Genomic DNA, 20,962 nt, shown 5'->3' on the forward strand with positions numbered 1-20,962 from the left:
AAAACAAAAGAATTGTTGCCAGGATCCTTTTTGAGTCCTTTGAGTCTTAGCCCAAGATCCGCACGGTAACAGCTAAACACCTTCCAATGAGATGAAGCAAGAAAGAGTACAGCTAAGTGGATTACACTTTTCCGGGAAAGTGCTGGGAACAATGTGTACACATGCACGTGAGTGTGCACACAGACAAGTTTTCCTCGCTTTTCTCCCTCTTTCTGTCCATAGTCTTTGGACTCTGATAGAAAATGAAGCATAAAGGCAGAAGGGTTGAGGCCACCTGTTAACTACTGACTGCTTGTTTCTTTTTGACCTCAGAAGGTGGACCCAATAGAATGCCATGCTCAGCCACAGCAGGATGAAGCCAGGCCAAGGGCACATCGAGCAGAGCCCGTCCCCAAATCCATGTGTGTCCCTGGCAGCTGCACACGCACAGCCCATCTGCTTATCGATATCTCCAATGGAATCATCTCGAGGCTTGAGCCACCACCCGCCAGCACAGGGGTAGGGAGAAAGACAGAGGGAGTTAAAATTAAATTAGCAATTGATTAATACTTGAAGCCACTCAGTGGCTGTTGTTGAGTGTCCTTTGGGGGTTTTAACCCTTCAGTGCTCTGTGTTCCACGCATCACAGGTGACAATATCAACACGGACACCTGAAACTTGGGGCAATTCTTTAAAAGCCCACAGTCTTATCAAAGTATGGATTTCAGTCAAATTATCCCTTACCAGAATTATTTTATTGCCATTCCAGTGAGCACACAGACTCCTTCTCAATGTTATTGCTTAATAGGAATATTTTGGATATAGATCAAAACAAAGATACCAGAGCAGCCTGTTTTTCAGATTCAGTGAAATGCAAAGGAAAAATAAAATAAAAAGAAAAAAAAGACCTTGACAAAAAAGTTCTGGACTATTGTGAAACTCAGTGCTTGAAGTAAGAAGCAAAGTTTATGGAAAAAAACAGTTAACGTGCCAGGGAGGCAGAACAGTGCAACAGTGAAAGGATGCGGAGAACAGGGGAAAAAAAAGGGAGAACTCTTCTGATGGTTTAAACAGACAGCCCTTCACTGATTTCAGCAGAGCTGGCCCTCTTTACACAGAGTGCTGTGTTGTAGGGGATCCAGGGGACATATCAAACAGAAGGATTGTTTTCTTCCCACTGCTTGACATTCCTATATATAGATAGGTAAGCACAAGGAATGATCAAAAACCCAGCGGCACGTGGAGTAGACTTTGAAGGATGGATGCAAGCAAAAAGTGCCAGTTTTGAAGATGTCTGCTCTGCTTTCAGCAAGATCACAAATAAAAGCTGGGAGCCAGCGCTGCACTAAACTACTCCCAAGGCTGTTCTTTTACTACAGCTTTTCATTCAACAAGATAAAAGCAAATGTAAATGGGCAAGCAAGGCAAGATCCCACAGCAAGGACACTAGCGACACCAGAGCCTCATACTGCATGGAGGAGTCCACGTGCAAGCACAGAACATGTACTGCTGCTGGCAGCAGAGCCCCCCTGCCCACCTTTTGTGCACATCCAGCTGTATTCCTCCTCGACACACAAAGGGGCGCTAACACAGAATTCACTTCTTTTTTTCCCCCCTCTATAGCCTATTTTGAGGTAGCCTTACTGCAGGAAGGTGGATGGCAACAGAAGACTAAGTTCCCATTATCAGGGAGTTCATAGTATTATGCTCTTCACCTTGTAAGAAGTCCCTACTGAATTCAGGTGGGCAGACAATTACACAGAAACCAAAGAACAGAGCTTGAGGCCGCATTAATATCTATCAGGAAATAAATCACCTACCTGAGAGAGAAGCTTGTTGTCATCCTCCAGCAGCTTCACTTTTGTTTCAAGTTGTCTGATGTAGTTGGAAGATGAATCTTGAGGAAAAAAAGAAAAGATATATTTCAATTTCTTGTGTTAAAAGGTAACAGAACAAGATGCTTCTTCTCAGGTTCGAATAAACCAACCCCTTAAATTCACACTTTTTTTCTTTCAAAACCAATTGAAAAAAATCCACAGAAATAAGATCTGTGCCAGAGTTCCCAGCACAGTAACAGGGCACGAGGTATATACAGCAAGGCTCCAAGCTGAAGCATGCAGCAGAAATGCCTACCCATGAGACCTCTTTTTTCTAGTGCAACTATATGACAGAAGCAGGAAAGCAAGGAACATCACAATCCCACATAGTACAGCAATTTTCACCCTGAAAGAATTAAATGGCCAGTTTACCTTAACAGTAAGACAACAGCATCAGTGAAAGTGACCCAGAGCACAAATAACTTTCCAAACATCTTTGCAGGGGGCTCACTGCTATCCAGAACATCTGCTTTTTGTTTTGAAACATGCTTTGAACCAATACACGTGCAAATTTCAGAGGGAAGGAATTAAAAGAACCTAGGAGAAACCCTTTAGTCACTTTCTTTAGAGCTTAACAGTTTGCACCAAATCCCTCCATCCACCTGTACATCTGTAATGCTTCTCCACTTGTAATTTTGGGAGCGGAGGCTGTGAATTGTTACAGCAGGAGAACAAGAAGGAGGGAGTTTTGCAGCTTTAGCATATGAAAAAGAAACCTGAACAATCTCTGCATTGCTAAAAAGGCCCTGTGAAATGGAATTATGCTTTCCCTCATTTCATTTATTATGAAATGACTGCAAAAGCCACTATTCAGCCAAAGGACCTCACGCTGAGCATGAATCAGAGAGGAACAGAGCGTTACACAGCACAGTGCTGCTGCCGGCTCCATTCCGGACCAGCTCGGCACGGTCAGCAGGCACCCTCAGCTATATCTCTGCACACAGAAACACGTGCACATGCACATGTGTAAGGTTTAGGCTCACACTGTGCCAAGAGGCTTATCTTCCTCTGTGCCAGCACCTGCCAAAGGCACTCAGAGCAAGCCTGAATGCACTTTCTTGGCCACTCTTCAGGCAGTTTTGCAGAAGAGCTAGCAGGCAAGCTACCACTAAGCACTGAGAGTGCTTTGACCAGTCAAGAGAAAAACTGGAATATGCTTGGAGAAGTTCTACCGTAGGCAAGAGCCAAACCACACATAAAGGAACAGCAGGACCCATCGGAGGAAAGTGCCCAAGTCAAGCACGCGTATTCTCAGAGGAAACATGTTCACGGCTTTGTTTGGATAATGCTTTGTACAAAACCAGGAAATCCAAATAAACCCTCATAAAAAAAGCATAAGACAACACCATAGGGAGCTGTGTAAGTTCAGTGAATGGTTTACATGGGCAAAAGGTTCACAACAGCATCACCTTCAGCTGCAGAGATGGTAAACTGTCTGCCCAATAGGAGCTCAACCACGAGCTGCATTCACAGATCCCAGGAAAAGAGGGCAAACAAAGCAGGTCGTGTGATCGATCCACAGCACCTTCCCAGCTGAGGTCTCATGTAAACAGTGCCATGAATTTAGTCATGCATACAGAAATGCAGAATAAAATGCTGCAGAAGATCTTTGCTTCAGTCAGCAACATTTCAGCACTAGCTCCAAGAACTTACTGAATTAGTAATGACCCCATCCTCCATTAGGGTGATGAGGAATTGAAAATCCTTAAGGACTTCGCAGAGCACAGTTTCACCTCTTCTGTATCCACTGCTCATCCCAGTAATGCCCATTTGGCTAAGCAGTGCCCAGAACAACCTCAAGCTCCATCAAAAGGTGTGCTGAGACCTCATATCTTCCATTTGTGTGCTGGATACAAAGCCTCCATCTGCAGATCTGGCCAGATAAGCTCTCCTGCTGCACTATGCTCCAGCTTCACCAAGAAGCACCTGCAGCAGAGGTGAGCACCTCTATGATCTCAATGCATCAGCTCCTGACACTCATCTCAGAGTATCAGGACACCCAGCTCCAAGGAAAGATTCAAAGCAGTGTCAGAGGACTGACTACACACCTTCTGGGGTAGCAGAGACATAGTCTCTGTGTGCATAACTTGCACACACAGCAACACTTGCACGAACAAGTGCAAAAACACTACAAAGTGCTACAGATCTGTACATATTGAAGGTCACACACATAGACTCCAGAACAATCAGCCTGTACTGAGCCTTTCTCCTGCTTCCAGTTCAAGCCCGCTTCACAAGCAGCAGTTCCCCCACCACTCATTTAGTAATCTCTCATTACTGCCTCATGTTTTGGTTGTGCCACATATGGAACTCTATGCCACGCTGCATGTAAACAGGTGCAATAACAACAGCTTATGGGTGCTACTTCTGAGCCCTTCTCCCCCATCCTGCGCCCTCAAAGGGCACAAAAGCTGGAGGAGATTGTTTTTGGCATCCCTACCCTCCAGCACAGGAGTACATGGCTCAAAGCAAAGGTTCATACCCTGAGCCTCACTAGCAATGCTCTTCGTGTGGTGGCTTTAGCATTGCTAACATCTATACAGAGTTAATGTTAAATGGTTAAACAGTGACATAGAAGCTGCTGTGTTTAGGTCTTGAGAGCTACCAGGAGTGATGAAGAGATTGAGCATAGCTGCCTAAGGAAACAAAACAGGCAGAAAATTGGTTTCTCACTTTCCTCAAATCCTTTGCAGAAAAAAAGAAAAAAAAAAAAAAAGGAAAAAAAAAAAGGAAAAAAAAAAGGTATTTCTTAGACATGCTGGGGAGGCAACCTCTGTATCTCCAGGAAGGAATGTGCAGCACAGTCACCTTCAGCTTTAAAAGCTTGCTCTGAGACTTGCTAGAATTCTTCATACAACACTGTCCGACCCCAAAACCACATCTGATCTCAGTAATCACAGCAATATAAATTTTAAGTAGAAAAAAGAAAATCAACTTAGCTCCTTTGTCAGCATAAGATGCTCCATTTCAGGCAAAGGCTGAGAAACAGTGCTCAGAACCACCACCATCCTCACTGTACCCTTGGAGATGGATAGTCTCCATCTTCTGGGCCAGCTTGTGTTGAGGTGGGCACCAGATGAGCTACTTGTATCTTGATCTCAGGTTTAAAGAATCCCATGACAGCAAGCAGTAACACTCCAGGCAGAGACTCTCCCGCATTAGATCAAGAAACACATTCCCAGCATTTTTCTGCCTCTGACCTTCCTCTTATCAGTGAGTTTCCCCCCTTGCCTGCCTCCCTCACAGCCGTGGGGCGAGGATGGCCCCACTGACCCACCCAAGAGAGGCAGCAGAGCTGGAATGTTGGCAGCTTGGACCCCCTCGATCCCATCATTAGGAATGATTAAGAAAAATGAATGGTCTCATCACCTTGTCAAAGCCTGTGGTCAGACCTGAGGAATGCTGCACCTTCAGCCCAAGAACTTTCTCCGTGGCAGCATGAGCCAGACCCCTGGCACACCCAACTGGGCCATCACCTCTTAGAACAACATGGCACCCACTTTGAGCCCACCTACACCTGCTTGTGCATCAACAGGGGCATACTGTGTCCTACCCCATATGGCAGCATAGGACACAGCTGTGTGAATGCATGGCACAGTGAAGAAGTACAGTATCAAGGATGGAAGCCAAAGACACATGAGAAGCACTTCTCAGGAGCATACCTGGTCAGCTGGGTTGGGATGACCAAAATGCTCTTCTTCTCACACTCCTCAAGATCACAGGCTGCAGCTATACAAGCAATGTTTGCCTTAGTTGACCAGATGGCACTGGACAGAATTTCCCCTCAAAACTTTGCATCTCCCACCCACAAGCCTTGCGCACATCAGACTGCCCACAACTCCTAGAGCACCTCTCAGCAGCAGGAGGCCAGGGCTGGACACAGCACAGCAACCTGTGCAGGCAGCCAGTGAGCAACACTGACAGCACTCGTACCATGAGTGCCATAATTAGCCATCGCCCACTTACACAACGTAAATGCTTCAAGCTAAGCTGTTCTCAGAGCTGTAAAACCTGAAGTCCTGTTTCTTTATAGAGCCTAAGAAGAACTAATTGGACGTAGCTCCTCACATTATCTCCGTGAGAGGTAAAAAAAAAAAAGCTACATTCCAGCCCATGAAGGAGCATTACTGTTATTATCCACCACTCTCAAGATTTACCGTCTTAAAAAATACACTCCATCTGGAATCAACTGTGATGTAATCTAGCTGAGTAACTTTTCTCCACGTAGACAAACCACTTAATACTCATTACAGCTAAATTGAGGTGAGACAAATCACTCTACCTTGTTTTAACTAAATGCCCTTTGATGGAGCAGGAACTGCCTGGCTCCCGAAGCTTTTTTAAAACAGAAATTAGAAACTGTTTCAACAATCAAAACAATCTCTCAGCCTGCAGAGCACAGAGCAGCGTCATTTTAAAACACAGTCAGAAACACTGGAGCCTTTCTGATCCTCATTTGAGATTTCAGAGGAAACTGTCTGAGGGGTAAGTAAGATGAATTATGCATTTATTTTGACAGTAACAAATGTTTTCATTTCCACTTATGTTATTTCTCAAAACCACGAGCACGCAGAGCAGAGGTTTGCGCTGAAGCAACGTGGTTGGGATCGAACCACATTTATTTAAGCCCTTATACCAAAGCTTTCCTTACTTCGGCACTGGAAGAGATGTAAGAAATACAATGACTTTACTCAGCACAGTTCATAACAGAGATGCAAGAAAAGGATAACACTGCACTCCTTGGAACAAGGATGCTCCACAGCCCCCCAAGCTGCCTTAGTCACAGCACCTGCACCCTGCCTGGGCAATGCAAAAATGACCTCCTGCTGTGATTCCTCCCCCGGAGATACATTTACAAGTAGGATTTACTAAAACAAAGCACAGCTCTGTTTGCTTTGTCACTGTCCTGCCAACAAGACCCTCCCACCCCTCACAAAAAGCAGAGACACTAAGGGGATTCTTCCAAACCCAAGGAAGAAAGACATGGGAAGAAGAGATGCCCTGCAGCTCTTATACCTTGCTACTAGCTGCCTCATTCTCCCTCATGTGATGGGATGTTGGATGTTTCTGCTTCCTCCCCTTCCATTAAAGACCATCCCATAGAAAGATCTTCATCTGTGCTCAATAAAACACTGTTTGTCAGCAGTTTTGTTATCACACCTCTACTCTTCAGCACAATATTTCAGATTCTTATTGCTCCACTGGTTTTACTTCTTGACACAGACAAGCAGGCTGAAAAATAGGCCAGCAGTTACATCTTGTGAAGAAGGTGATTTATTAAGGCAATGGGGCTCTCTCAGACCAGCTGGGAAGCAGATGAAACTCACATATTTTTATACCTTGTCACTATAGAAAACTTTTAGAGGTGGACAAAATCATAACCCCTGATTTTTTTCTAGGCAGCCCCCATCTCTCCGCTCCTACCATCAAAACCCACTGATAAAACCAAGGAATCAAGTAGGTTGGAAAAGGACACCTGATGCAACCCATGGAGACACCTGTCTGAGTGAGACTAGTAGGATCTGACCTCGTATAGTTAAAGCAGAGGTGATATCTCAAGTACTGAGTAGGTATTAAAACACTATTCAAGACAATAGAGAAGTGCACTGTCAATCCCAAATAACACAGAAATCCAGTCTCAGATTAACACACATTTCTTTTTAAAGCACCCCACGCCAGTGGCAGTGTGCTGACAACAAGGCTGTGCTGCTAAGCACTGCTCAGGCAGGATGATGGGACATATGCCACTGGAGCTATTTAATTAATGTTTCCAAGCAAGTCTCTAGCTATAAGCTCAGAAGTTGTCCAAGACTCCACACTCCCAATTCAGTTCCAGTTCATTAGGCCTGTCTGGGAGCTTAGCAGCCTCCAGTCAGTCTGTAGAAGCCTGATAAGGTCTCTCTGACTTTGGATTTCGCTGTTCACTGCTGCAATTCTCAGCCATGACATCACCTTCCAGCACAGCAGAACATCTGCCCACTGCCACTGTCAACAGCAGCTCAAGAGCTCCTGATACCTTATCAGGCTTTCATTAAGACACAGCTGATAGGAAAGGAGGAGTGTGTGCCTGTGTGTGCCTGGCATGGCAGAGCAGCCAGGAGAGAGCTGTCATGTCTCTTCAAAAAGTGCCTACCCATACCTCCTTTTTTGCTTGAGTGACCTTTACATTACAACTTTCACAGGGGCCATCCTTCTATCACTTAAGGGCAACACAGGAGCTGCTGGAGAGCTCCTGCACCCCACTACTAACACATGCAACCTGTACAGCCTGCTTAGTAGGAAGGGGGAAATAAAGCAGCAAAGAGTGTCTTATTTTAGCTGACAATACTGAAACAGTGCAAGATCTGCTGCCACCAAATCCAGTAAAGTCACAGCCTACTGACCAGTGCCAAAGCAGTGAATTAGGAGATCATCATAATCTTTCTTATCCTGTACCTCTCTGCTATTGCTACAGATGGACAAGGGCTGATCTACCACAGTATGGCCCATGCAGGATCTTCCGTGAGGGACTAATTTTAGCTACTGAGAGCTAAATCCCCCACATTGGACAGATCCATGTATGGCTTCTCATTCGTGCAAGAGACATCACCGATGTACAAAAGGGAATGGAGAAATCATTCCATTGTCATGACCAGAACCTCTCAGCTACTTGAGTTGGACTCTTCCTTGGGGCAAGAAAGAGGTAAACAAAGTTGTGTCAACAACACTCATTTGGGCTGCAAGTCCCTCACAGATAATGGGATTCTGCAGCTTTAACGATTATGAAAAGGTTAAAATGACCTGCCAGGCACCCTGAGTTGTTTAAGCCTCTTTTCCTTCCTCGTGCTGCTTTAATCTTGGTAACTCAGTCACGTGACCCAGTAAAAAAAAGCCCCAAAGCCGATTAGTGGCTTCTACAACTCAAAACTACTGGCTGTTAAGGACTCAAAACATTTGGGATGGGGTGAATGCTCTGGGAAGAGGAGTCCACTACTTTTGGGTGCACCTCAGCAGATACTGCAGCCTACAGCAAATCAAGATGACAAAAGGGAATGATTCCTGACAGTAAGGGGTACGTACTGTACTGATCTCCACCCATGTCAGTCCAGTTGCTTAATTCTTCCCTTCCACATCCAAAACACAATCTCTCCCACCTCACCTGGGCTACTGTCCATACAATAGCAACAAAAGGCTGACCCACCATCATACAGCCAATGCACTATGTCTAAAGCCTCCGCTGGACCTACGGTTTTGTGGTATCATCCCTCAATTCCTCACGCATAGCAGTTCTGTGGAAAAGCATGTTGGGTGTTCCTGCAATTTGTAACAAGGACAAGAGTCCATGCCATGCTCCAGTAAAAGCAGTATGTGGGAATCACGCTGCGATGCAGAAGCAAGAACCCTATATAGAAACTGAGAAAATAATCCTCCTTCATCAGCGCTGGTAAGGATCTTGAATACAGATCTGTGCCCAGTTTTAGACCTCATGCTTCAGGGAATCAGGTGGAAAAGCTGGAAGGAATTCAAGGAAAAATAAGGACTATCAGAGAGTATAGAAAGCATAATCTAGCAGAAGAGTTCAAAGAAACCCAGACTGGTTAGCCTGGAGAAGGAATGACTGAACAAAGACACAGTAGCGGATTCAAGTATGTAAATGATCATCAAAAGAAGAAGCAAACAAATTGCTCTCTGTGTTCACCCAGGCAGAGCAAGCTCTCTAATAACAGGGATACAGAAAGGCTGGAAGACATGGCCCTGAGTGGTTGAAACTGCCACTGATGATGGCTTTCAAGAACAAGTGACGTAACATCTGCTGGGAGCAGTGTAGGTACAGCTGGGTCTGCCTTGAAGCAAAGGGATGGGTTTGGTGACCTAATGGCACTTCAGTTCTGTTCTCCATGACCATCTTGAATACACTACGTATGAGAAAATCTATGGCTATTTCACTTAAATTCCAGAAAGCAAATACCACAGTTATTTAAAGGCAAAAAATGAAATCATTAAGTCTTTGACTGGCACATGACACCCAATAATCTGAAACCATCCAAGCATTTTCACTTCCAATCTCCTACAGAATTTCTCACCTAACTGCACAGTGGCTGGCAAAGAAAGGTGAAAGAAGAGCAACAAGTTCTAGCTTAGGACCCTGGAATACTAATGGGATACAGGCAATAGAAAGGTTCTATTGGAAACAGTTGGCTGCTTTAAAATACTGCTAGAGATTTCAGGGTTAGTTCTGCCAGAAAAAGAGAGCTGCCATCTTTAGGAGTTATCATATCCAGCTTTTCCACAGAAATCAGTAATCCTAAATCACAGAAGGTCAACGAGCACCAGGCGCAGTATGATTATAGCAACAACACATATGGCCTCTGTCCCAAAGAGACAAGCTCAATGAATGCAGGCAAGCTGGGGAATGCCAAGAACCCGTGTTGGTTTGGAAACAACCTCAGCAGCAAAACAGCCAAACCACGGTCAAGGTTTGCAGACACTGTGAGAATGGAAGAGCCTGAAGAAGGCTATGAAGACAGTTGTGCCCACGTACACAAAAATGTTTCTCTCCAGAGCTGAGCTCACACAAATGCATTGCTGCTGTTGCTTAAAACTCCAGCATATTTGACAAGCCCTTTATTGAGTTTCTACAATTTCATGACAAACCTCTAATCACAAATAGTTCAAACGCCTGTACAGAAGACATCAGGTTAATCCAAAGCTCTGCGAAATGGAACAGTTGCGAAGGAGTTTTGCTTTGAAATTTCAGATTTGTTTGAATGCAAAAGCATTTTTCTCTTGGACACATTAGCATTACCTCTCAGGTAAGAAGCCCTAACCAGTTTCAGATGGCTGTAAATTCATATTCAATGCTGTACATACAAATGGGCTGGTGGCTTTAAGCAGAATTCCTTCAAAGACAGTTGGAATTTCTGCACAGAAAGCAATAGCACAAAGCAGTCCAGCTGCAGAAGGGCTCTTCTGAGTTTACAAAACTCCTTCCTAAGCAACCTGCAGGGGAAAAGACTGATTATAAGGCAACTTGATGTTTTTGTTGTAAATGTGTATAAACACAGAAGATCTCAAATATTCACAAAGGTCTTTTTCTGTTAACATCAAGCTGAAACTTCTTTGGGCTCTGAAAACACATTTCTGATTGTAAGTTTGCTCCCCCCTTTGCTTGGGAAGATTCTTCTGGACAATAAACTCAGCGAGCCTGGGAGGGAACTGCATAATTATCCACTCCACACAATAGAAAACCAGCCTCTCCAATACGGTCCTCAACTGTCAGGAATCCAAGCTGGGTGATAATTAAACCTCAAAACTCCTCTTCTGCTGAGCCCAGAGAGAAATTAAACTTAAATTTCCAGTCCTCAGATACCTCCGTGATGCTCAGGGAGCCCCCCATTTAAAAAATCTCATAGATGCAAACGATGCCCTTTGCAGTACCAAGAGGAAAAGTTTAATTGGCAGAGAGAAAAACTAATGATTAGGTTAATGAAAAATAGGCTCTATTGACTCAGGCTGCTCAGCTATTTCTGATGAGGGTAAACAGCCTTCCCTCCCCCTCCTTCCCTGGCCCCCTTTGTCTGCTGCACAGGACAATGCTGAAAGCAGAAACTCATTCAAAAATGATGCCTTGGTGGGAAAAGGCTGGAGTGAGATCAAAGCCCTCCCAGCCAGGGGCCCGGCAGCACAACCTCCATGTGCCCAGGAATTCAGCATTCCCCCTCCCCCTGCAAGTTGGCAGCAATGCTGTTTCAGGCTGGGCTCAGTGATCTGCCACTGGAGATGGAAGGTGAGAGTGACAGCTGAAGAAAAGCCGGACGGTGCAAAACACTGCAAGAGCTAATTAAAAAAAACAAGCAAACAAGACCAACAGAAACTGGGATCACAGTCGCTGGTTCAAAGGCCAGCTGAGCTCCAGCTCACAGTTTGCATGGGGGTGAAGGAAGATCCACAGCGAGGCTTTCCCCAGGATTAGCAGAGTCAAATCTCTGCAATGCTCCAGGTCACACCTGGGGTGGACAGGAGGAGACTCCTGCTCAACTGCCCAGCACACACCTGGTTTCACAGCACCACCTGCCCTGGCCGTGCTACAAGGGAATAGATCTGGTTGGAAGTTTTTTTTTACATAACACATTTATTCATGGTGAAATGCTGGTTTATCAAGAGAGAACTTTTAGTGGAAATGTATCCAATTTCATGCAATTTACAGCTCAGGATGAAATTTCTATTAGAACCTCAGAGGAAACCTAAAATAGCCACAAGCCTATGGCTTAAGACAATCACTAGAGGGATGTATAAATCCCTGCACACTAAGCTCTTCTCGAGTTGGGGATTGTGTGCATTGGTGTCAAAGACAAAAATATCTATGGCCAATGATATGGAGTTTGCCTTCACTGCAGGAAGGAACCCTGCATCATTTCCTGTCTTTCAGAAGTAACTGCTGCTGTCAAGCCAGTGGTTCACACCAGGTAGGCAAGGCACCAGCATGGGTTCCAGTGTTCACCCATAGCTCAGTTTAGGATATGGATGCACTTTGCCATTAGCTGGCTTGATATGAAGTCAGTGACACAGGGCTTCTTGGGGGTCCTAGCAAGGAAGCTAATCTCTACTGCAAGCCAGAGCACCAAGGGGACCCAGCGCTTGGCCAGCAATTATAAAGACCTTCAAAGCACAGGTGTCTCAAAAGAGGAGAAGAGACCACCAGAAATGCAAGCGATGGCTCTGGGTATTTGCTGAGATAACTCTTCCCTCTTTCCATTGCGTGGTTCCTCCTTTCCAGTCAGTCTCAGAAAAACAGTAAGACTCACACCGTTGTTCTGGCGACTGTAGTTAAACATTACACGTTCCAAATGCCTAGTGATTTAACTCAACTCAGTTTTGATAAACACATTCCAGAGGCATCATGACCATGGGAGGAAGGTGCGTGTCTTCCATACACCTCTGAGGACTAAGCACAGCCAGGAAAAACAGCCACACATAAAAACTATGAAGTATTTACAGTTATTCCACTGTGCAGTCCTTCGGTGTCAAGCATAAAGAAGGCATAAATCTGACTCCTGCCAGCTTTCACCTGAGATATAATTCAACAGCAGTAATTGGGTCATGAAGGAGCCCCTTCTTGCCATCAAAAAACATTGCCTGTGCTTTTACACAAGTGTGGAGGGAAATCCTCTTTTTGGAAAGCACTGACACTCCTCTCCCTACCTGCAGTCTTCTGCCAGCACCTGCAGCCCTGCTGGAGGAGCTTGCAAAAGGAAATTAAACAGGAAAAGGGCTGTCAAGTGCAATGTGTTGGCTATGCTGTGCTGGTGGATTGTTTGTCAGGGCCAGCTGGGAACAGCAGTAGGCCAGCCAAAAATATGCTATAACCTAAAACTAAGCATAACAGGGATTCCAGATACCTGCACAGAATGACACGTGGTATAGTTTAAGAATCTGGATACAGCAAACGTATAATTAATGCCTGGAAAGAAAGGCTAGATAATACCTTAGACACTATGTTATTAACAACGTAGAAATAAGATAGAGGAGTAGACTAAATTGTATCACTGGGCTGCACTGATGCAATGAGACAATAGGAAATAACTGTTTTAAACCAGTTAATAGTACAATGTTAGCACAATAAAAGTAGGAGCAATCATTTAGAAAGAGCAAGTCAATCCTCATTTCTCTCTGATAACTGTGCTTTGTCATCATCTAGGCTACCACTCTAACCCAGGGGTTTTCTGAAGTACCCTACAAATCCAGACCTTTCCAGCACTGATTATTTGGGAGGATGCTGAGCCTCTCCACTGCAAGGGGAACATGAGCGGGGAGCATCTAACCCAACAGGTCCCTGCCTATTGGACAAATTCATGTTCCTGGGAGAACTGCACAGTCACCTTGCCCAGGGCAGCTGAGGGCAGCCCAGGCACGCATCCACCAGGGACAATAAAATCAATCCCACAATGATCAGGCAATCAGAAGAGACTTTCTGATTCCACAAGCTAAACAACTACATGCTATGGCTTTGCAAAAGGACTGTGCAAACCCCTACGGATACATTTCCCTGAGGACGAATCCAACAATTAAAACCACGCCACGCAGCCTCTGCTGTTATTCATTAACAGGTTTATTACCTCCCACTGAAGCCCTTTGGACTAGGCTGACCGCTCCCCTAAAGGCGGTTAACACGCACAGCTCTGGGTTGCCAGAAGCTGTCTCTAAGGTTTGCTCTCAGCCCAGCTGCTCAAACTGCACAAACAACTATAGGAGCCACTTCTGCATATTCAGCTTTGAATGTATATTCAGTGTTTTGGCTTTAAAGCACAAGTTCACAGGAATAAGTTGCAAGCATGGACCCCTGCTTGCTGTGCAGCGTCACAACCACAAGTCAGTGAAAGAGCCCTGAGTTGTGCATACCCATAACATGGCAGAACAGGGACAAAGGGAAGGGATACAGAAAGAGATCACGACACAAATATCTTTCTTCCTGGTAGAGACATCAGCCTCAGTTTCCCTAAGTCCAATGCACAACAAAAGCCCCTGCTGTGCCAAGAGGCCAGTCTCAGAAATGACCCGCGTGCATAGAGAGCCTTTCAGGTCTCCCTAAAGCAAGATTTTTCTCCTGTTCTTATTTAAACACGATCTGAGTAAGCAAGCCCCCACTACCTTCCCAGAGAAACTATGCCATAACCTAATAGCTTTCACCTTGAGGAAACATTTCCCAATGACTTTCTCCTTCACCTAATTTCATCCCATTAATCCTAGCTATATGTGCTCGATCCACCCCCCCTCTTCTCCCCACCCTTCCCATATGTGTGCTCAGTTATCACACCCCCACAGAGGCTGCATACCCCTGCCACCAGAAAGGCAGAGGTCTGATCTTGACACTGGCTCACAGTAAGTTCAGCCTCCACAGATGTGTAAGGAAAACCATGGTAGCTGTTGGGACAGTTGGATTTGTCCTCTCTCCCACCTTTTCTCCCCGAAATACATCCTAAGCACGGTTATAAAAGAAAAGTCACCCCTGCCTTGCTGCACAGCAAGCTTTCCAATGCCAGTTCCCATCTCACAAACACAGCCTGCACAGAGCTATTTGTGTTGACCAACAGGAATTTAATCAACTAACAATAATATACGGGGTAATACTCAATTGTTTGAATCCACCAGTCAGATGAAAGGATTTACAAAGGCTGGATTTAACTCCCAGCCCTGGCAGCTTTCCCACGGTCCCGCTCTAATCTACTGAGCTAGAGAGAATATGTGAAAACTCCAAAATCTGTGTTTTCCTGCAGGGTGCATTAAATTCAAGTCTCTCGACTACAGATCTGTACTTTTGTCGTGTTCCCTGCTCGGCCACCTGCTCTACCTAACCCTAAGTGAGCAATACGCCACAGCAAAGCGCACTCAGAGACAGCCAGCTTATGCAATCACTAATTCCATAAGCATTACAATGTCTTTAGTGACAAAAAGGCTAAACAAAGCCCAGACTGACAGCAGCCAATTCACCGCACAGAACTGCACTGAAGAAACTGATGTTGCTCAGAAAAACCCATGAGCTGTACCATCATTTGTTCAGCAGATACCACCACCCCCTCAGCAGGTTAGAGGATGCCTTACGAGACTGCAAATCACTGACAGGTTCGTGTTTGCTTACTTTGCAGAAGAGAAGCCTTATTACACAAAAACAGTGAAATACTCTTAAATGTTTTCACTGGTAGCTCTGCAATCCAGGGCCAGAGGAGGGTGAGTGCTCACTGCTGTGGGAGCCAAGCAATTCAGCTGGGAGAGACAGACAGACAAGGGGGCAATCCATGACGAATGAGCTTGTATCTGAGCAGGTGCTGGATACAGGAGAAAGCAAGGAGGCAACTCCAGCCCACATCACTAAGTCCCTGCATCCCTTCCAAGCACAGACTGTCCCACTGCTGGGCTGCCTGTTAGCCCATCCCTCTGGAAACCCAGCACTGCTGGTCAGGACTTCAGGGCAAAGGGGGTCTTTGGCCACAGCCTGAAGGTCATTTTACCTCTGCTTTGGAAGCACTTAGGGTAGGAGAGGACTAGAGTAGTGGCATGGCGACTGCTCTCCCAAATCCAGCCAGCACATGACCTTGCAGACCAGTGCCTTGGAGGGACTATGGCAGAACAAAAAGAAAAAATAAACAAATGCTTTGAAGCTCTCAAGCAAGGAGAGTATGAAGTAAAAACATCAAGATTAACCAGCAGTGAAGACAGACCACACTACTTTCCACAGATCACTTGCAATATTTGACTTGTTCACAGCCCAGCCAGATCCTTGTCAGCTGTTGCGGCGTACCACTTAATAAATTACACCTCAGGGGGGTTCAGCCAATAGATCCACAATGGGACAGTCTTGGAAGTACTGCCAACATGGATGCACACCCTTGATAGGGACTGGACAAGCACAAGTTAACTGCAGACAATGTGGCGAAGACTCAGCTTCACAGCCAGCCATGGTTTGTAACAGGAACAAAGTAGGGACAGCAATTTCCTGTGTTGGAAGGAGGTTTGGGCAAAGATTTGACAACTTTAAAGCCCCAGACTTTGGTCTCCCATTTGGCAAGCCAGTCTTCTGCCCCAGGAACCCCTCCAATCTGCACTAATCTCCTCCAACGTCTGTGCTGCAGAAGATAATTTAGAGGCAATGGCACGCTCCCTAACACATTGCCTCTCTCACACAGCAATTAAATGTACATCATTGTCTGGCTGTCCCGTATCCTTGGGGCAGGCGGGATTGTCATCATCTTAAAGTCTTGATTTACAGAGGTAATAATCATGGCACCAGCCTCATTACATGCCAACTTTCGGGAAATTAGGTGATAGATATTATTCATTAACTTGCCACATGATACCCATATCCATCCATCTGTTACAGCTGAGCTAACATTTTGGTTCAGAGCATGCAAGCTAATAGCTTCTTTAGGAAGGAAGCAGGCATTGTCCTGAAATGTGATGGGAGAGGAGTAGGACTGAAACTACATGAGAACTGTTTACCAAAGAAAAACAAAAAGTAACAGAAGAAGAAATGAAGCCAAGACCTCTCAGAGCTTGGAAGCTTCATGAGCAGCAGAAGGTTGCTCAGGCCAACACCCTCCAAAGCAGAGTAATACACAGTGCTCAAAAATGGCATGCACAAGTCAAAAACTTTGTTTCTGGTGGGCTCAGTCCAAAAAGGTGAATATGAAGCAAAGTGGATTAACACGACTTTGGGGTACTGTAGCAGGCTGCTTCATTACAGTGAACTGCTCTCAATCAAGGGCTGGGACAGAAACTCCCCAAAGTACACAGGAGTGCAGTCACAGAGGAGATGAGGACCTCCAGAGCTTACCCTGCTCATCATCCAGGTTCCAGTTTTGCCTCAACTGAGATGGGCATCTTTTAAGAGCTTAATTTCAGGATGAGTCACTGCCAAAAAGGGGAATGAAAAGGATTCCTGTGTAGTATTTTTCATTATTATTTTTTTCAGAGACAGCTGTGCTCTTAGGAAAAGAAACCAGAGGGCAAATGCTGAGACCTCAGAGGCACAATCCTACATTGCACAGACATCTACTCTCAAGTATTAGTCATCATTAGGCAAATAATACAAATGGTTTCCCAGCAAATGTCTTGCCAGGAGGAAGAGAAAAGTGAGTGTGGATGCTGCTGCTGCAGCCAGTGCCAGCCTTTAATATGTCAACACTACAAGATTCTGATGGAGGCTCTCCAGCAGTGCAGAAAGTTTGTGCCCATCAAGCTATAGCATGCCCAGGGGCCAAATTTATCTTCTCTAACCCTATATGACCCTTTTAACAAATGCTTTCTCAAGCAGAACACATTAACAAGTACCACAAAAATAAAAGGGTTTCTCATTCCTCCCTTCAATTGCAAGGAAGTGCTGTTGTCAGCCACAGAAAACACCAGAGCTGGCTGGGACCTTGTATGTAGGAAATGCCACAAAATGGGCACAGGGAGCCAGCACCCACCCTGGAACTGCCCAGCACAAGGGCAGCCAAAGTCTCCAATGCAAGCAGTGCTCAGCACACCAGCTCCAAACTGGAGCTGATGACCCCCTCCTCAGCTCAGGGCATTCAGATGAGCAGAATCAAAAGCACAGTGTGTGATAATGCAATAGCAGTTCAGGAGAGGTATTCACATCCCAACTGTGCAAGGTAACAAACCTGCCAGCACAGCAGCATTAACAAGTCTTCTGCTGCCAATGTACTTCACAGCACTTACTGAACAGCTCAGTAACCTGAGGAATGATAAAAATGGAAAAGGAACTGTACTCAGAGTCCATATGCTCTGTGGGGCCAGTCCTGGCCAGCCTTGCTTTCCTGGAAGAACAGTTGGAAACAAGGCTCTCTACAACACTGAAGGGTTAAGATTCATTTTGCAGCATTGCTTGTGACATCTGTAGCACATATCATGAGGTTAGATATTGTTATTAGCATTACAGGGATGTAATTATAGCGTAATTCCAGGATTCACATCAACAGATTTGTGTTCTTTCAGGACTTAGCTGCATTTGCCTAGGGCAACAAGATGGTAGAGAAAGCAAAATGTTCAGCAAGCAGAAAGGGGTGAAAATATGAATGCAGGCCAGACAGGCTAGAAACTAGGAAAAGGAGGCATGAGTCTCAGGAACCGCCTTTCAGCGCAAACAGTAGGAACAAAAGGGCATTGAGACCCTGACATGGGCTGCTTAAAGAGCTGTGGATGACCATCCCTGGGAGCATTCAAGGCCAGGTTGGATGGGGCCTGGGCAGTCTGGTCTGGTGGGTGCCAGCCAGCCCAAAACAAAGTGTTAGAACAGGATGATCTTTAAGGTCCCTTTCAACCCAAGCCATTCTGTGACTCTATGAAAGTTCAGAACTGATTTCAAACTGACCCCACCTGGGACAGGAAGCACTGGTCTTCCCAAACCAATACAACCTCCAGTATAAATGCATTTAGTACACAGAGCCTGCTGCCGCACAATACACACACAGACCTGGCATGATAAAGTAAGGCATAACTAAAGTAGATTCCACCCAAATTAACTTGCAAACATAAAGATGCAGGAGTGAATTCAGCCCTGGTTTAATACCACCAAAGTCACTTGAATCACCTCAGAGATGAATGCATCCAACTTGAATACATGTCTCAGAGCTATCAAAGGAGCTGTGCACTTGCAAAGGTAACGGGTCTCTTGGACCTGTGAGCTGGGCACGTTCAGGATGAAGGCAATGGACAGAATTCCCTCTTGGTTCAGATGCCCTTTAGCACTTCAACTGCTGCTTCTGCAGAGAGTTTTTTGGTCCAGGAAAAAACTGACTTTCAGCTTTTCTCCAAAGTAACAGACAAAGTAACACACTCTCCTTCAGGTCACTGCTGCAGCACTAGGAGGCCCCTGGGAGCCTGAGCTTTCAGACAGATTAGTACAGCTTCACTGGAGAGGGGAGGACGACAGACACCACTTAGCAGACTGCAAGCGGGGCTCATCCCTGAGCTGAATTTTGTTCACAGTCTCACAGTCCCTTGATCTGACAAGTCAGCTCGGATATAATGAAGTGCAAACACTTTTGCTCTCGCTAATTAGTTTTAATTAGACACTGGATAAGGGGTAAGGAGGTCCTTTTTTTCTTCATTTTTGCCTTTACTTTTATTGTCTTAATTTTTCAAGAGGATCTTAAATATTCAGCTGCCTGAACCGCAGGTTCAGTGACAATACCTCAGATAAACAAAAGAATGGAGCACTTTACAAATATTGACAAGTTTGCATGCAGTGATTGGCAGGTTGTTTAGGTCCTGCACACTTACCTGATGGATTTATGATCACCAAAAGAGAAAGGGAGCATTCCTTACACAAAGCTCTAGGAAAATCTAGAGAGTTTATCACAGTTGCTGCGTCATCATTGGCTTATTACCACCATTGGTATATTATAATTAATGGTTATCAGAGTGATGCACAGATATAATCGATTGTTTGTGCTTCTGCCCATAAAGGACATTATCAAGGGCAAGAAAGCACAAATAAGAACTAGAAGACACATTGCTCTGTCCTATTCCCTTTCAGCCCTGAGACCATGGATCAGGCTGTTATGCCTGAGCACAAACTGTTCCCTTTCAATGCCATTCCTCCCATCCTGCCGGGTGACCCTGAGGCAGTGCTTGGTGAATCGCTATGGGGGCCATGGGGCAGCCCAACCATCCCCAGTACTCCCAGGCCCGACTTGCTGCTCTACTTTTAGTGTTGACAGCCCTGAGAGCATCTGGGGAAGATGTCTGCTGTGCAGATGCCTTTGCCCCAGCAAAGCAATAGAAACCCAGCAGAGAGGTGTACAGAGAGCAGTGCCATGAGGACCCAGCAGAAAAGCTGCAGATCAGCACCCCCAGTGCTGCCTCCTGCCAGATCCTTAGGGTGTGCAGAGCTCATCCTGAATCCTTTTCTTTGGAAAACAGGGAGCTGCTCAAATTGATGCATTCCCAAATCCCCAATTCACCCATTGCCTCTTTCCTGAAGAGTTATAGCCATCCCTAACTACCAAAGATAACATGGTTGAGAGAGGGATGCTGTATAACACAAGCTACTGGAGAAAAATCTCACTTTATCTCAGCAGAACAACTTTCCTTTCCTACCTCTGGCAGGAGAAAGGCTGACCACCTAGCTGCAATGACACACAGATGAGGGCAATTGCACCTGAGGGGCAATTTGATGTGAGCGCTGGGAGATGGGCAGGATGAGCAGGTCAGGCTTTGCCACTTCTGCATATAGGTGTGGTACCAGAGCAAGATTTCCCTCCTTCCATTGCAGGCTCCAGAACACCACAAGCTGCACTTGCAGCTCCATGTGCCTCCTGAACCCATTTCATGAACATCTGTGTGGTCACCCGGGGTTGAGAAGTCAGTTCAAAGACAACAGTTTGAAACCCCTGGAGTCTGACATCTAGTCCCTACATGCTGAATCCACCAGCCCCTGCACAGGCAGTGGTGCAAAGGGAAAGTTCATGTTTTTTGCTCCTGTGAAGAAGATTGTTAGCTAATATCGATGCTTATTTTTAATTAAGAAAAAACAAAATACTTTTTGCAAGGCTAGACCAAAAAAAAAAAAAAAGAAAGAAAGAAATAGCGCTGTCTTGGGAAACATCTTTCCCACTGGCTTCTCCTTA

At 45.4% G+C, this 20,962-nt stretch overlaps 1 protein-coding gene across 2 annotated transcripts in view; it reads right to left on the reverse strand.

Annotated features, from left to right (window-relative positions):
* CCDC85C (coiled-coil domain containing 85C) overlaps positions 1-20,962 on the reverse strand; it is a 94,479-nt gene that overhangs the window by 34,186 nt on the left and 39,331 nt on the right. For both annotated transcript variants that reach the window (XM_015865553.3, XM_015865550.3), the window contains exon 2: positions 1,800-1,876. In XM_015865553.3, coding sequence (XP_015721039.2) covers positions 1,800-1,876 — 77 coding nt within the window. The remainder of the gene's footprint in view (positions 1-1,799; positions 1,877-20,962) is intronic.

The sequence above is a fragment of the Coturnix japonica genome, chromosome 5 (assembly GCF_054131305.1).
Source record: "Coturnix japonica strain WE chromosome 5, WE-NBRP24, whole genome shotgun sequence".
In the NCBI taxonomy this organism is placed as follows: Eukaryota; Metazoa; Chordata; class Aves; order Galliformes; family Phasianidae; genus Coturnix; species Coturnix japonica.